We start from the raw sequence: 18234 nt of genomic DNA, 5'->3' as shown, positions 1-18234 counted from the left end.
TTCCTAAAATCGATTTCTTACGGGGGGTGGCAACTGCCGCTACCTTCAAGCTATCGACACTCTTGACGAATACTTGACGAAACTATCGTGAAATTCATTCCTATATCTCTGGGCGCTTTCTTAAACATATTATATAACCTTAGTTTATAAACGATTTTATTGGATTTCTTTTCGTCACAACAATACGGCTAAGTTTAGAAGGGCGTTGTGTCAATTAAATTTATTCGTAAACGATTTTATTTGATTCTTTTTATTTTTTGTTATCTGTTCAATCTGATGTAAATACCTGATATTACAACCAATTCTCAGGTAATAGGACACTAGATTTAAGCGATAGTGAGAAATACGATATCTTGATTGTTGACTAGTTTTTGAAATTAAAATAATGTTGACGCAAAAAAATATGTAAACATATAACTTATTTCAAACGACTTCTTGTTGGTTTTTATTAAAAAATATTTATGTTATATTATTTCTCTATTTATACGTTTCTATCGATATAGCCTCAATGACCTGAGTTACGCCCCGAGAGTATAGCCACACGAAGACACTCTTTTCGACTGTTGACTGCATTCATTCATTACATAGCAATTAAAATTTCATTATTTCGCTTATATTCTATTGTTTTTTGCGAGTGGTAAATAAAGAGTAACACTAAAATCCTCTATTGTTTTACCGTAACCTTGACCGTAAATTTTGGTCCTTCGAACTCTCCGGGAATATCGGGTCTTTCGCGTTCAGTTGAATGTTTTGAAAGCGGGTTAATATTAGTCGTGTTTTTTCTTTTAATATATTTAATTATGAAATAGCCTTATATTTTATAAAGTCCCCGGCAGCGTCTGCTGAACACAAGTTTTTATAGGCGGGGTTTTATGGGTGTAGAACTTAGGCAATCAGTGTCTAATCTCGAAGTCGAAGAAGTTCCTCGTATGAACAAATACATTCTTTTTACCAAAATATATAATATTGTACATAAAACAACGTGTTGCTTGTTGTTCCCACAAGAATGTAGGTACCTAAGTGCGGGCTCCTAATTTACCATGCCTCCTGCAGATAGAGGACAAATCCTTGTTCTTAATTTATTTTCTTATTATTAATTACTTAAGATGTCATGAGGAACATGGTGTAATGGTTGCAGCTCCTTACAAACATTGTGTAAAACAAAAAACTTGGCGATTGTTTGAGAGGCGGAGAGTTTATTGCAAGTTCTCGTCCGTTCTACGCCCTAGATTTGAGAACTGACAGTAAATGTAAATTTAAAATAATGTGTATTTCTTTATTGACGTTCATAATAAATGAATAAATTATTTTGACTTTAACTCTAACATAATGATTTAAATATTAGTTAAACAACAGTATTTACATGTCTTTTGTAAAACTTCTTTTAACCTCCGTACCGTGTACTATAAGCTATCCGATAGAGAATCCAATAAAGTTTCCCGTAAGCTCTTTATCCAATTATAATGAACTTACGTGCGGCCGGTGTGGTGCACTGTGGGCCGAAATTATTCCTTTTTTTTTTTTTTTTTTTTTTTTTTTTTTTTTAAAGACAATTCACACCAATTGACCTAGTCCCATGCTAAGCTGGTGAAGCTTGTGTTATGGGTACTAGGCAACGGATATACATACATATTATAGATAGATATATAAATACATATTTAAACACCCAAGACCTAAGAACAACACCAAATGCTCATCACATCGATGTTCGCCTCAGCCGGGGATCGAACCCGGGACCCATGGATTCGCAGTCAGGGGTACTAACCACTAGACCAATGAGTCGTCGACTAGTAAACTATTTATGTTATGTTTTTATTTCGAAATGTTTAAACGTATTGTAAAGCTACATATTAAAAGAAAGCTAGTACAGTGGAATTTCTATAAATCAACCTCGTTAAGTCGAAAAAAATTGCCATTCCCTTCCGCTAAACCCCTAAATACACGGTATCTTGAATTATTTAGACTTTGTAACTCGAACTTTTTTTTATTATAAATGTTTTCTAGATAATTCCCCGACTATGTAGTCGTCGGAGGTATTAAATAGCTTACGTAAATGGTATTGGTGACCCGTATGATTAAACACTACTACCTATTTCTTTTAACGACTTTTTGTATGACCTTAACAGCAAATCTCAAAAAAGATGCCTAATGTTTAACATTATTTCCTTTAAATTGTCTCTGTTACTTTTATGCTCATAGCTTGCTCAGTGTTATACCTGTCGTATTTATACATTGGACAGTCGGTCAGAACATGTAACACCGTCTCTTCAGCTGTATTGCTACAAGGACAGGCAGCACTATATCGCATCCTGAACGATACGATAATAATCAATCCCGTTGGTTTCATTTGTTTAATTATCGAAAAGGCCGAAACAACATTGGGAAGGAATAAGTTATTGCAGCTGTTTCGCCGTTTCGATATCTGTGATTCCATTTTTCTATCGTGGTTCCACGTAGTTCTTTAAATGCTATATGGGGAATTTACACGTGTTGCATTTACTTTGACATTCGAGTTGTAGAGATTCTACTATAATTCATATAATATGTACAAGACTTCATACAAGAATATTTCCAGGCACGCCTCATGATGGATAAACGATCAACCACTAGCACCAGATCTCGCCGAGTGCAGCAACTTCTTGGAGAACTGGGAATTTCTACTTGCACGAGCACAAAGCTGAAAGCTTTGTCTGGTGGCGAAAGGAAAAGAGTCGCTTTGGCTGTCCAAGTAAGAATTTCTTGATTGTAAATACAAATTTTAAGACGGAATTAAACGAAAACTTTATGTATTGGTTTAAAGGGCTAATGTTTGATTTAAATATATATAAAGCACACAATATACGCAGGATAATCAATACTTATAAAGGACTTAAAATCTATTCTCTAGTTACTACAGTTCCAAAATCAAAATTAAAATATTATATCTTATCAAAACATAACAGTCACCACCAAATGAGGGAAAATGAACTCGATGTTCGAATATACGACCACGTTATAACCTCATTATAAAATAGAATAATTGCATTTAAAACATAGAATCATCAACAATTTTTTTGTAATATTTTTTTTCAGTTTCTATAACCAATATTTAATAATGTTATTATAATAATAATAAACGCAACGTAATAAATCCAGGAAATTATCGCCAAGATTCTTAGCTAATTGGAATACTTACATTTTAATATTAACATACTATTTTCAATTTGTATCGAATACTATCAGAACGATATAAGACGAATAAATGAATTATTAATTTTATGTCAAAAATGTGATATTTAACAACTTGTAAACAAGTTTAAACAAAAACACCTTCAGTTAATCCGTTGGTATTTGGTATATTAACTAAAATATTTTATTACGTAACTGAAATATATTATAATTATTAGTAACATAGTAACATCCTTTATACACGAACGAAAAGTGTCCTACTCGTTTCGTATTCAGAACTGTCGCGTTCTGAACAATTAGTTTGACGGTTAAATTAACGTAAAAGTAATTTTAATTAATAAAATATTTAAGTAATAGGAAGTAATCTCACGTTTGAACTGATGGCCTAGTGGCTAGAAGTGCAACTCAATCCCGAGGTCCTGCGTTTAGTGCCTGATCACCAATTTTTATTTTCAACACTCTTTAAGCTTAGGTTTCCTAGAAAAGCAGCGCCGATATCTAACGACCGTAATGTATCGTTGGGTGACGTCACCCATACGGTGTCTATAAATAACATCGGAGTAGCGGTGCTGTCATTTGTATGACGGCCGTCATAGCGGTGATAAACATTAGTTCAACGTTTTTCGCGTGTAGCGGTGCCCATATTTAATTAATACAATGAGTTGAACCGTAACTTGGACGAGCGAATATGATTGTTTTTTTTTGCATTATGTTAAAAAGTAAAGTTATAAGCAACCGTAAAATGACGGCCGTTAGTTAACAGCACCGCATTTCTAGGAAACCTTAGCTTAACAACCGTAAAATGACGGCCGTTAGTTAACAGCACCTCTTTTCTAGGAAACCTTAGCTTAACAATCGTAAAATGACGGCCGTTAGTTAACGGAACCGCTTTTCTAGGGGTCCTAAGCTTTAATCAAGGAAAACCAGCCTGCCTTAAATCAAAAAATTGATAGTAAAAGCTTTCTAATAAGAAAATATTGTCAAACATATCTAAGACCAAGGGATGTAGGTCCACTGTTTCACAGCACTCTTCCATGCTATAATAAACCTTTCTCTTTCAGTTGCTCAATGACCCTCCAATTCTATTCTGTGATGAGCCAACCACGGGTCTCGATAGTTTCGCCGCTAACTCAGTGGTATCACGGCTGCGACGTCTCGCAATTGGTGGCAAGCTGGTGATATGTTCCGTACATCAACCAGCATCTGGAGTATTCGAGCTTTTCCACCAGGTGGTGCTGTTGGCGAATGGAAGAATTGCATTCCATGGAACAATAGAACAGGCTGACCAGTTCTTCGCTTCGTAAGTTTTTTTAATTATAGAGCTTATAGTTTTGCTCAAAGATCTCGAGTTATAAAAATAAAATCTGACGTCGGGAAGTTTTTATTATATCATAATTATGTTAATAATACCGGAAAAAAGCCATACGTTTAACTGATATATGTTGGCTTTTTTAAATCGATGGTGATATTAGCACTGTTCCGCTGACGTTTCCTTAACATATAGTTAGCTAGCGTTGTACAGTTAAAAAAAAATATCTTATTATATAATCGTTACTCCCACCAAGATTAATCGATTAGCTCTCGTCAGCTTGAGTGCTCTGCCGTTTTTTTTTTCTATTAAAACTACACACATACACAACTCTTATAGTATGAAACTTGTTTTGATAATCTATGCGTTCTAGCTGTAAGATTACACATTTGAATACGTGACCAAACTGTCCAACAATTCGTACAAATTGTCGTCACAAATTCATTCGATTCTCATGATACTCGATACAAAACTATTTTTTCACAACAAATATTTAAAACTGCGTCTAATTTTTAAGCAAGGTGTTACTATGATTTGATCCATGTCAATCACACTAATCTTAATAAGATGAAATTTTACACTGTATTCACCTTCACCGATTTTAGATTGAGTTTCAAATTTAACCACAAACAAAAACTAACGTCTCAATACAAGACAGGCTACGCGTTGCGGTTTCGTAAAATTTATTTAAATTTGTGCTTCTGTAGTGTAAAAAATATATTAACATAAATTTTGATTGGTAGCCAAATTCAATATCACGCATAAATTTTATTAAAAGAATTGGAATGAAAGGAAATGCCAAGTTCTGTCGAATTTTTTTCAATAAACTGTTATGAGGCAGTGACTAAAACTTGGTTTTTAAAAACTAACAAAGATATTATTTAAAATTATGTTTACAATAAACTAACGTTGGAGTTAGAATATGGAATAGAAGTGACTTTGAAAGGATCGGGATTTGATATTTAAAGGTTTGGGTAGGAGTAGGGATACATTGGGTGCGCGTCGAGCTCTCGACCGAGGCGGACGTGTCTTTTGTGAAGCGCAGACGCTGTTATTGCTATGCGTTGACGTACCTACTTTTCGCGAGTATTCGATATTTCGATCGTCTTTGGTTTGAAGAAATCGTTTGTGTCTTGAAGAAGAGGAGAGTTTGTGTCTTGCGTTGATTAATTTCCGCATTCTTTTATTGGTTTTGGTATAATTGTTCAAGGTCATGCGTTGATTAATTTCCGCAGTCTTCGGATAATAGGTCTAAAGTATTCGTGGTTCTTAATCTTTGTGTCGTTGTGTGTGTGTCTGTTGTTTGTTTTCTATATATATATATATTATTATTAATTTTTTTGTAATGATATCTTGGTTTGATAATTAGTGTTTTGGTTTTGTTCAAAATGGATGACTGTAGCTCGGAATCGAGCATATCTGGGGTGGCTAAGACCCGTAAACGGTCTTTCTTCAAGGAGCCTCTGGATGTCGGCTGTATATCTGCTTCTGATACTGAGACAGAACAATCGGTTTCAAGGAGGGAAACTGTTAAGAAAAAGCCGAGTTCTCATTCTATTGGTGTTGGAAAAGCCAGGAAAGCAATTAAGGAGGCTAAAGAAGAAGCGGCGGAAGTTGCCTTTGAGAGGCACTTACGGAGTAAGACTTTTCGCAAGGAAGCCGGAAAAAAGTCTCTGATTAAAGCGTCATATCTTCTCGATGAAGAGATCGAATCTCTGGGCGCAGTAGATATACGACAGAGAGCGGCGATAAGAACGGCTAAGCTTCTGGAGTTTGCTAAAAATCCAGGGAGTCTTACTGAACCTCATTCTGATGATCTGCAAAAGGCGGCAGAAGACTTGCAGGAGATAATTAAATGTCTAACGTCTCGTTCAGTGGCAGAGGAGACTCGCCGCCTGCAGGCGGATAACAAACGTCTGCGAAGCCATGTTGCTGATCTGGAAGGATCTTTAAAGGCACTGCGAAGGGAGTTCTCTGAAAGATCAGCTCTTCCTATTTCCGACGTTAACCCCTCACAAGACCCAAATTTTTTGAAGACTATAACAAATGAGATACAAGGTGAGGTCATGCGCTCGGTGGGTGCAATGATCGATGCCAAATTGGCGGGAATGGAGGATCGCTTATTACCAGCAAGTATTATTCGTCCGCCCCTTGCAGCTTCAAAAGAAAGAGAGCACGCGAGACCTGTGGGGTCTTCCATTAATGTGCTGCCTGATGCAGGTGCCTCTGATAATCCAATTCAGGTGCTTGAGGGTCTTTGCCCTACTCCAAGTTGCTCCCAGGAGCAGGATGGTGCCTGGACGTCAGTTGTTGCGCATCCTAAGCGTAAAAGTAAGATATTGTCTACTCCTGCGGAGATGGCAACTGTGCCAAGTGCGGTGTCGAAAGCACGAAAAAAAGCTAAACTTTCTGCACCGCAATCTGCTGCGGTTGTCATTAAATTGCAGCAGGAGGCCGCAGATAGAGGTGTAACGTATGCGGGTATATTAAAAAAGGCTAGGGACAATGTCGTATTAGCTGACTTAGGCGTGACTGAAGTCAGAATTAGAGAGACTGCAACAGGAGCCCGAATTATTGAGATACCCGGAACTCAAAGTGCAGAAAAGGCTAGCCAACTTGCTGAGAAACTCCGCAGCGTTCTTGCAGAAGAGGTTAGGGTGGATACGCCGGTGAAGCGAGCAGCTCTTCGAATTGGGGGCCTGGATGACTCTGTGTCTGTCCAAGAAGTCATTGCAGCAATAGCTGCAAAGGGTGAATGTGAGGTGGATTTAATAAAGGCGAGCACTCTTGTAAGGGGCCAGGGTGGAAACAATGTAGTTTTTGTACAATGCCCAGTCACTGCAGCTAAAAAAGTCACTGAAGGTCGTTTGCTTGTAGGTTGGAGTTCAGCTCACATTCAGGTGATAGAAGATGGCCCTCTACGATGCTACAAATGTCTAGGTTTGGGCCATATTAGTGTGAAATGCCCGTCAGATGTGGATCGTAGCACTTTATGTTTCCGATGTGGAAAGAATGGTCATCAATCTGCAACATGTACAGCGGCTGTAGCGCACTGTGCTGTCTGTGGCGATGCTGGTAAGCCAGCGGACCACATAATGAGGGGAAGAAAATGTAATCCTCCTGTTGTGAAGGCAAAGATGGCGCATTTGGGTAGAAGGATCAGCACTGTAAATCAGGCTCAGGCTCGGGAGGCTGATATTATGTCTCAATAATGGGTAGGGCACATATTAACTTTCTACAGGCGAATATAAATCACTGCGCTAGGGCACAGGACCTTCTCCTGCAGACTAGGGCTGAATGGGATATTGATATTACTGTTGTCTCGGAGCCATACTTTGTACCTTCACCATCTCATTGGTTAGAAGATTTAAGTGGCCTCGTCAGTATAATTGCTCGACCTGGTGGATATCCTCTTATTTTAAAGGATCGTGGAATAGGTTATGTTGTGGCTGAGTGGAACGGCCTCATAATAGTTGCTGTTTATTTTTCTCCAAACAGAGAACTATCGGAGTTTCTTACTTTTCTGGACAACTTATGTCTCCCAATTCAACGAGCACAATTGCCAGTGATAGTATTAGGCGACTTTAATGCCCGATCTCAAATATGGGGTGATAGCCTCACTAACGATAGAGGTAAAGCTGTAGAGGAATGGTATACAGAATTGGGACTTTTTCTGCTTAATAGAGGGAACGTTCCAACCTGTGTGCGGGCGCAAGGGCAATCCTTGGTGGATCTAACATTTTCTTCACCAAGTTTAGCCTCCTCGGTGCAAAATTGGAAAGTTGCGGAAGATATTGAGACTCTGTCAGACCATCGCTATATTAGGTTCAATATTTTTCAATCCCAGAGACGGTATGAAGTGGGTGTTAATAGACAGGCATTCCCACGCTGGGTTCTCAGCAGTCTAAATAAGGATCTAGCAGAAGAGGCGGCTATTGTACAAGCCTGGTGTGCACCCGCTATTTGGCCTACAGACGTTAATGAAGCAGCTAGTCGTCTTCGTCATGCGGCAAAAGCAATATCAAACGCTTCCATGTCAAAATGGAGGCGCCAGCCACCACGTAAAATGGTTCATTGGTGGAACGAGGATATTGCTTATTTACGTGAAATGTGCAACAGTGCTAGAAGAGCATATCTTCGCAATCGCCGTAGACATCAGCGTGATGCTGCTCAAGAACAACGACTTCACTCTCAATTTGTAGAACATAAGAAGGCCCTACAACTGGCTATTAGTCAGGCTAAGGATAAGGCACATAGTGAGTTTCTCGAAAGTCTCAATCAGGACCCATGGGGGCGCCCATACCGTCTTGTACGAAATAAATTGCAGGCAGGAGGTCCTTCACTAACTGAGACACTCCGGTCAGACTTTGTCGCCAGAATTGTATCTGAACTATTTCCCGCTGACCCCAACATTGTTCCTCCACGGATGACATCTGATATAAGACCAGAAATAGAAGGCGAGATTCCCTTGGTTAGTGATGTGGAATTTGCAAACGTAGTGGATCGTCTAAAAAAGCGTAGGAGAGCCCCAGGTCCAGACGGTATACACGGCCATGTATTGGCAATTGCTGTTGAATATCTAGAGGGTGAAATGCGGGAATCATTTAATCTTTGTTTTCTTACTGGACAATTTCCGCAAGTATGGAAGGAGGGTCGTCTATGTTTATTGCGCAAGCCCGGTCGTCCGCAAGACACTTCATCAGCATACCGCCCAATAGTTTTACTTAATGAGGTGGGTAAGCTTTTAGAAAGGATAATAGTTTGGCGCTTAAGTCAACATATATCTGTTGTTGGTCCAGATTTAGCAGACGCTCAGTACGGATTTAGAGTTGGGCGATCAACATTAGAAGCGATTGGCGCCTTGAAACATTTTACTATGGAGGCTGTCCGTAGTGGAGGTAAGGCCTTGGCAGTTTCCTTGGATATTTCTAATGCTTTCAATAGCTTGCCGTTTACAGTGATAATGGAGGCTCTCCGTTTCCACGGTGTGCCCTTATATCTTCAGAATCTTGTCAGAAGTTATTTAGAAGATCGTAAGATTCTGTATGTAAATGACTCAGGAGAGCTGGTTCGGTGGCCAATGAAGTGCGGGGTTCCTCAGGGCTCGGTACTGGGCCCCCTTTTATGGAACATTGGATACGATTGGGTGCTTAGGGGTACATTGCTACCTAAGTTAAAAATGTTTTGCTATGCAGATGATACCCTTATTGTAGCGCAAGGAAGAGACTTCCAAGAAGTGGTACGTCTAGTAGAAGTTGGGACCTCTTTAGTAGTTGATAGGATTGGCCTACTAGGACTCAAGGTTGCTCTTGAAAAGACTAGTGCGCTCTTGTTTCACGGGCCAAGAGGTGGCCCGCCTTCTAGGGCATCAATTATTGTTAATGAAGTTAGAGTGTCTGTTGGTCGTAATATGAAGTACTTAGGGCTCATTCTTGATGGTAGGTGGAAGTTTGAGGATCATTTTAAAACCCTTGGTTCGAGACTAGTTGGTGCAGCAGGGGCACTAAGTCGTCTGCTTCCAAATATAGGTGGACCTGACGAACGGTGTCGGAGGCTTTACTGTGGGGTCATTCGAAGTATGGCACTTTACGGAGCCCCAGTGTGGCAAGACTCGCTCACTGTAACCAATAAAATCCTTCTACGGAGGCCGCAAAGGGTTGTGGCAAGAAGAATAGTCCGTTGTTACCGAACGGTGTCTTTTACCGCTTGTTGTATATTGGCTGGCACTCCACCTTGGGAGTTAGAGGCTGAGGCTCTCACTTTAGTATACAATCACCGGATGGAGTTGAGGTCTGCAGGTATTTACCCTGGTGTTGAGGAAGTCGAGAATTTAAGACGTTTGGCGCGATCAGCTACTATGCAAAAATGGTACCAAGACTTAGCTAACCCAGCAGCGGGGCATAGAACGGTGGAAGCTATTCGTCCAGTACTTAGTGACTGGGCAAATAGAAAAAGTGGTGCCCTTACCTTTCGTCTTGTGCAGGTGTTGACAGGACATGGATGTTTTGGGCGATACCTGCATGACATCGTGCGGCGGGAACCAACACCGAGCTGCTTGCAGTGTGGCGCAAATGATGATACTGCACAGCATACGTTGGAGGATTGTCCGCAGTGGTCTCAGTTACGTCATAATCTTAGTTCTGTGGTGGGTAATAACCTTGCTTTGCCTTGTGTTGTACAAAAAATGGTTGGCAGTGACGAGGTATGGAATGCAGTGGTATCCTTCTGTGAGCATGTCATGCTACAGAAGGAGACAGCAGAACGAGAGAGGGAGCGCTTTAGAACGAATCCTAGGGGTAGAAGACGGGGAGTAAATAGGAGAAGATATGCCCATCTCCTACCTCCTATGTAGTGTATACTGCACCAGAGGTTTTTGAGTGAAACATGCCGTTGAGGTCCCGGTAGAATGCGACAGCGACCCCGGAGCCTCTGTAACGCGGCTTTGTCGGAACTACTCGAGGTGGTTTTAGTGGGTATTGCCACCCAGTCTCTGAATAGCAGAGATTTTGGCGTGGGTCGAGTCCCACATACCCCTGTTCAGGGAATGCGCAAATGCATTTCCACCTCGGATATCAAAAAAAAAAAAAAAAAAAAAAAAAAAAAAGGAGTAGGGATACATTAGGGGAACAAACAATGTCATTATGTAATTATAACTTATCACTACGTGAACAAATGGTTAATCTTATATAAGGTAAAGAAATAATAATTAGGTAAATAACAATAGAAAGATTAATAATACAGTGGGGACCACATAACAAAAGGTAATTCAGCAGACTTGAAGTTCAAAATAGGCATCAGATAATCAAATGGCACGTTATAAGTTTATAATGTTAACTTGTAGGCTATTAAAACTTTTCACTCACCATACATTTGATTTTTATCATTGTTAATTTTCCAATTATTAATTGAAATATAATTTTTCTTTAATAAATATATGGTTAGTATATTATACACTGACCTTCAAGATAAATGTATCTATAGATTTCAGTGTTTTTTATATTAAAATGACACGGACAAATTCCATAAATTTGACTAAATTGCTTAAATTGGTTAAATTTACGGTGATTTTAGTAATATGAAGTCATCTATTTTATAGTAGCCAATATATAATACTTTTATGTGCAGTTTTATTATCTAGGCAAAACGAAATGGCAAAACATAAAAAGACGATTCATTGCTTTTTTCTTGTTTTTGAATATAGACTGAAAAGATTATAAAGTTTATACAATCAGCGTGATTTATTACTGCTCCAATTTTGCTTAAATAAATTACCATTAAATATTTGGTGGCCTGCACGACCTGGGCGCTGAGGCGCTGAAACGCTGTTCGTTTCAAACGGCCGTATAGATATCGACAAACATCTTGAACAAATGTCCTTGCAGAAGCGATTTTTAGGTATCACTGGAAGGAGGAGGTGAGTGTCGATCGCGTGATTGGTAAATCAGTTGACGTTTGTGCCCGCGATGCGCAAACTTTCCCCCAGTTTATTTAATGCTCAAGAAGTTTGCCGGTATCTGTATAAAGTCGCATCTTAATGCTTTGTCGGACTAGAGATGCTGTTCAATCGCATTTATAAGGGGCCTCATAGCCTAGCGGTCTTATTAAGTGGCAGCTAGGTGAGGGGTACCGGGTTCGATTCCCGCTTCGAGGGCAAGTTTTAATTTAATTTAAATTTGTTCTCGGCCTTTGGAAGGGTTGCGCGGTACCGGGCGAGTGCCTAAACCGTACATGGAGGACACGGTCCAATTTCTGAAGACAAGCACGAATTATAAAAAATCCTATACTTGACGCTGGCTAATGCACAAATCGTGCCAGAGCCATAAAAAAAATAAAAATAAAAAATCGCATTTATAAGAAACGCGCCGTCGCTTTTTCATTTCTTGTTCTCTGGTAAGGAATGCCTCGCTGTATCTCTTAGATAAGTATAGTGGCGCTGGAAAGCAAATGGTATTTTTTTAGGCATATATGATCCACCTTAATTGTCTTCCAGTAAGTAACATGAAAACGCCTGTCTAATATAAGATAGGGTTTCATTTTTACGTGTTTTACACGTATATAATATTATTATTTTTTATAGATAAGAAACGGGAAGGAGGCTCACCTAATGTTAAGATACCGCCCATGGACACTCTCAATGGCAGATGCCTAAAAAACGCTCACATTAAGTAACAGCTTGTCTTTTAAAAAATCTAATTTTGTCTTTGTTGGAAAAATATTTATTATTTAACAATGTATGTATATTAGTTCCTAATTAGTGGCTAACAAAACAATTAAATTGCGAACGAAATGTCGAGGTGAACAATAAATCTAAAACGAATAATCTAGTCAGTCTACGAATAGGCAATAATAGTGACATTTTACAGCTTTTAATATAAAGTTTATTTACCTTTCGATAAAAACACGGACTTCGGCGCGTAGGTTTTATATAAACGAGTTAGATAATCTAATTTAATCGATTTTTTCAAGGCTTTATTTTTGCATGTTATAGAAATATGTTCAAATATTTTGAATGCAATATATTTTACGTATATAAACAGAAATTTCAAAAACATAATATACCCTCACTTTTACCCTATCACACAACACAGCCAAATTAGGTATTACTGAGTTTAATTGTATTGAATAATTTTTATTTTTCAATAGTATTTTCTTTTAGTAATATTTGAACCTTTTTATTTATATTATGTATTTCATCTTGGCTATATGTTTAGTATAATTGTTTTTTATTAAATATAATATATGTTAACTGTAGGAGTACGAAATAAATAAATCCGTAGCTTTTTATGGGTCAAATAAAGAGTATATATAGATGTTTAACTTCACATATCCTCCTTTTAACCTTCACATATCCATGTGAAGATGGCTGGCCTAGGGTCAAATAACTTCGGCTCTAAACAACTTTGTTTCATAGCATTATTGTTAATAGTGAAGTAAAGCTATAGCTAGGGATCCGCCGAGATCGAATGGAACTTGAAAACTTTATTTCATCTAAAGTTAATATATTACAATTTTTTACTGTCAAGTACAACTTCCAACTCAGAGCAGAGCGCTTACTTTGTAAGTTCCAATAACGACACCGACAGCGAGTGTTGCGATATCAAGCTGGGTATCCACTATGTTTGCGAACCTCATGCGTTCCGCGTTCCTGCAGCTACTCCACATAATGCATACCTTCGCGCTTCCGGAGCGCGCTCAGAGCTCCGAGCGCTGGTGGTTTTTAAGCGAACACCAAGGAGAGCTCAATCTGTTCGTGGACGCGAGCAAGATATCACGTATGTGCGTACGTGTCGTATAAAACGCTCCACGCCCGGTTAAATGGATTGGTCAGAAGAAAATTATAATGGCCACTTAATTTCTGAGATTTGAGTTCCAACACCAATGAATTCGGGCGTCTTTTCTTGTAAATGTCAGATGTCCAAAAGCGAAGGGCTTCTATAGTCTTCGAGAAGTTAATAAATTAAATATATGCTGCACTAGCCACTGGTAACGACATGTTCACCCAAGAGGACTGTAGCATGCGTGTTTCTATTGGAGATGCGAGTACCGTCTGCATCAGAGCGGTTGCAGGAGCGCGGAGCGCAAAAGGTTCGCGGACGTAGTGGAATTCAGCGCTACGGATCTTCAGAGAACTACATCGAACGTACAAAAACGCCGGTATAGCTATTGTAAGGGCGCAGTTACTTTTTCACCCGAAATCGGAAGTAGGATCAGGGCCATACATACCTAGGTTCTAGGTAAATATTTTTTGCATACAATATTGTCCGAGCTAGAATTTAAACATTTAAACGTAATAAAAATTTATAGTATTTTAGCTTCTTTTTAATTAAGTTTTCGTGTTTTTTATAATATATGTAGATAAATGTGGGGAAAACAAATTTTTCTACCTAATATTCTTATAATTAAAAATAAATTTATTATATAAATATTCAAGCGAAAATATCTTAACGCGTTACAAATTAGCTCGTTCTGATGACGTTTTGCTTATCGTTAAATTAATTAAGTAACAAATCAAGTTTTAAGTTCTTTTTAATATGTATCTTTTGACAATAATTTACTTTTGAATTGCAATCATTTGGTATTACAAGTTAATCCATTATTACTAGTTTAAATAAAGTATACTTAATACATAAAATACTTGAGTGGAATAGCACATTTCAATATCCACTAGAAAGACAAAGATAAAACATACCTTTTCCTGGACGCATCTCAAAGATTTTATCTACATGTATTATTCACCCAAAATCTATACATAAGGAATCCCATACATCTGAGTATCTCATTTTCTTTCTACATTTCAGCTTTTCACGCCATCTCTTGACAAAAAACAGTATAAGTTTGTTTTAATACTTGTTAAATTACAAACAAAAGGTTCAGTTTAAATTAATATTAGCGAAACTCGAATTAAACCATAATAAATTGTTTTTCATATATTTTTTTATGTAACAGCGAGCAAACGGGCAGGGGGTTCATCTGATGTTAAGTGATACTGCCGTCCCATTTCCAGAAGGCTCGCAAGTGCGTTGCCAGCCTTTTAAGAATTGGTACATTTTCTTGAAGGACCCTAAGTCGAATTGGTTCGGAAATACTTCAGTATGTAGCTGGTTCCACATAGTGGTGTTGCTCGGCAAAAACTGCCTTAAGAAACTCTTAGTTTTGGAGCAACGGACGTCGAGGTAATATGGATGGTATTTTAAACAACATATTTTCATTAAAAATTATAAACATTCCAAATTTTTTAACATTCCAACTTATACAGAATGCAATGTATTCAAAGTAATGCAAAAAAAACTTATTGTTAAGGTTAGGTTAGTAAACCTGCCAAGAAGGTGATTTACCTTTAATCGTGGTAAGTCTACGTACGATAAACTTTTGTTTGGTTCGGGATTTGAGACGTATACCTTGCAAGGAATTACTTGTTTTGTGAAGTCTTAAATGTAATTACGGCAATTTTTATTTTTAAAACGCATTTCATGAAAAGAAACTAACGAACTTGACTTGTTAAGCATTACGTGTAACGAGTCTTAGTATAGTATCATGTAATCGTATTTGGTTTTTATTCGTTATAAAAGCGTAAAAAAGCGCAAATATGTTATATGTAGTAATTGAATGAGAATGTAAGATGAAAAATTTCGTCATGGTTTTTGGTTTCGATGTCGTGTTTGTCTGGGAAAACATACGAATAAAGAGTCGAATTTCGCCTGTCAATGATTGGATTAGAGTTGAATTAATGTTATTATGAATGTGCTACTGTACATTTATGATAGGTAAAATAGTCTATATTTCTGTGAATGTTCGAGTAAGTGCTTGTAGGGTTTTACCATTTCAACCGTGAAATTTTTGATACTTTGCTATTATGTAATCTGTTTTACATTCTCACCTCGATGCATACAGTGGAGTGCCTGGAGCATTCAAAACCGTAAAACCTCGGACTAGAGTTACAGTGAATTAATAATTAATATGATCGATATGGGATATCGTTTTTTAAACTATAAATTGCAATGTTTACCCAAAATTTTTTTGTGCACTCCATGAAGAGACATGAGAATGAGATTTCCATTGTACATAGCTGTCGCTCCGCTCTCCCCTCCACGTTTTTCTACCTGTTCGAGTTTCCTACTGCTATTATTATACACAGGTATGTTTGAAAAATGTTCCTATATGTCTACTCAGGTAAGATTTAACATATAAATAACTAGTAGACTCGGCCAAGCGTTGCTGTGGCTAAGATTTTTGTTATATTACATAGTAGTAAACTATTCAAGAGAAACGACAGGAGAACACCAATCCACCATGTTTTTTTGGTGGTTACGCCATTAAATTACTTAATTATAAGCTACTTATGTGAAACGTTGGTATTTATTTTGATAAGGATCAATACCTAGGTACCAATAAAGAGCCTTTTCTAGCGGTGGTTTTTTTATAAAAAATAATAATAAAAGGACGCTTATTGTGACGTCACTATAAAAGATAGAGACATGCTGTCGTGGGTTAGATTATTCAAGTTTTAGTAAGCATCCCTAGTTTTTTTTAAAAATGAAACATAGCCTATGTCACTCGGGAATAGTGTAGCTTGCCAACGGTGAAAGAATTTTTGAAATCGGTCCAGTAGTTTCGGAGCCTATTCATTTCAAACAAACAAAAATCAAATCTTTCCTCTTTATAATATTAGTATAGAAAAAAAATACTGTTTAAAGTGAATATATATGGTCAAACATTAATTTTTCATAATATTTTTTTAAACAATGAAACAATGGAGTGCACAAAAAAATTTGGGTAAACATTGCAATTTTTAGTTTAAAAAACGATATCCCACATCGATCATATTAATTTATTCACTGTAACTAGTCCGAGTTGAAAACCCCCAGGCGCTCCACTAATAGGCAGACTTCACAACTCCGATGTCTAAAAAACTGATTTATTTATAAAATACATTACTATTAAGATTTTAGTGCCGTGACTTTAAATTGTATTTTTATTATATTGGCTGTGATATTTGTCACTGTTTATAAAATCAGCTGACTTAAACTTGAACTAGCATTAGCATTTATTGCGAAAATCATTTATTTATTAAAATTTAAATCGATTTCTAGATGTTTATGCTAATATGTTTTATAATAAATAGGGTTACAGCACGCTATCAACGTATATAATGATGTTTTTCATATAATTTTACGTTAAACTGTATTAATATGTCATAAATCCTTATTAATTATAAAATCAAGTCACGTCTCATTATATTAGAGCGATATTAAAAACTAACGAATAGAGATCTGATGAACGGAGTACGGTTTGCTAAAAATAAATCATACATAAAATAAATCAGGCCATTATAATAATAATTTTATTCATCAGACAAATACAGTCCATTGATTGATTAGTAAGTTAGCAACAATAGTTTCATAAGATATATGTTAGTAGAATTAGTAGAAATAAGAAAAAAAGTAGTTAAACAAAAGCTATTAGGCACAAAGCCCAGCGGAGATGTCGGAGCAGTGTCGTCAATAGCATAACAATAATAATAATAGCATAACAATAATAATAATAGCATAACAATACACTCCATTCTCTCGACTATCATCCGTAATGGTAGCTGTACACACTCGGCGAGACACCCCGAGACAGGCCGAGGGCGAGAGTACAGTAGAGCTCTCGTCTCGCCTCGCTTCCTCGCAGTCGGTCTCGCCTCTCTCGGTCGCCTGTCGGTTTTTTGCGCACGAGTCAAAGGGTCTCGCGAGTAAAACGAGAGCGACCTGTACACACTCGTTCAATCACTTGCTCGATGACTGTGGTTGTGACAGGACGTATCGCACAATGTGGTCTAACGAACGCAAATTTTGGCTGGTATTGCTTCTCTCATAAGAGTATTCTTCTTAGTTATCAACGGAGCAACTTTTTGCAGTAAAAATTGAAAGTCGACTAAAGACATTCTTGTAAAATTATCAAATTGGCCAGAGGGTTCTGCCACTAGCTCTGCCAATTGATTTTCCATGGTGCTGCTGAAATAAAGTACAAAATAAATGAATGACATACAAAAGGTAAAACATACATACAAGTAGCAATTTACAATTTTGGATAATATTAAAACTTTATGAACCTAATTACCAATTTCTGTTGCGGTGCATAGTAACCATCCACCATCTTCTTCTTCGCCATGGCTTCGTAATTTTTTTTTAGTGGTAAACGTGAAGAAAATTATAATAACTTATTGCACAAAGACAAACAGCAGCAGCGGTTTCCACGTCCATTATTAACGGTGT

General features: G+C 37.6%; 1 protein-coding gene across 1 annotated transcript in view; it reads left to right on the top strand.

The window, feature by feature from the left end:
• The window catches only part of LOC125059823 (protein scarlet-like), a 69263-nt gene that overhangs the window by 33380 nt on the left and 17649 nt on the right, over positions 1 to 18234 (top strand). The window contains exons 5-6 of the mRNA XM_047664458.1: positions 2576 to 2728; positions 4230 to 4468. Coding sequence (XP_047520414.1) covers positions 2576 to 2728; positions 4230 to 4468 — 392 coding nt within the window. The remainder of the gene's footprint in view (positions 1 to 2575; positions 2729 to 4229; positions 4469 to 18234) is intronic.

The sequence above is a fragment of the Pieris napi genome, chromosome 20 (genome assembly GCF_905475465.1).
Source record: "Pieris napi chromosome 20, ilPieNapi1.2, whole genome shotgun sequence".
NCBI lineage: Eukaryota > Metazoa > Arthropoda > Insecta > Lepidoptera > Pieridae > Pieris > Pieris napi.
The sequence above is the reverse complement of the archived record's forward strand: the minus strand, read 5'-3'. Positions and strand labels throughout refer to the sequence as shown.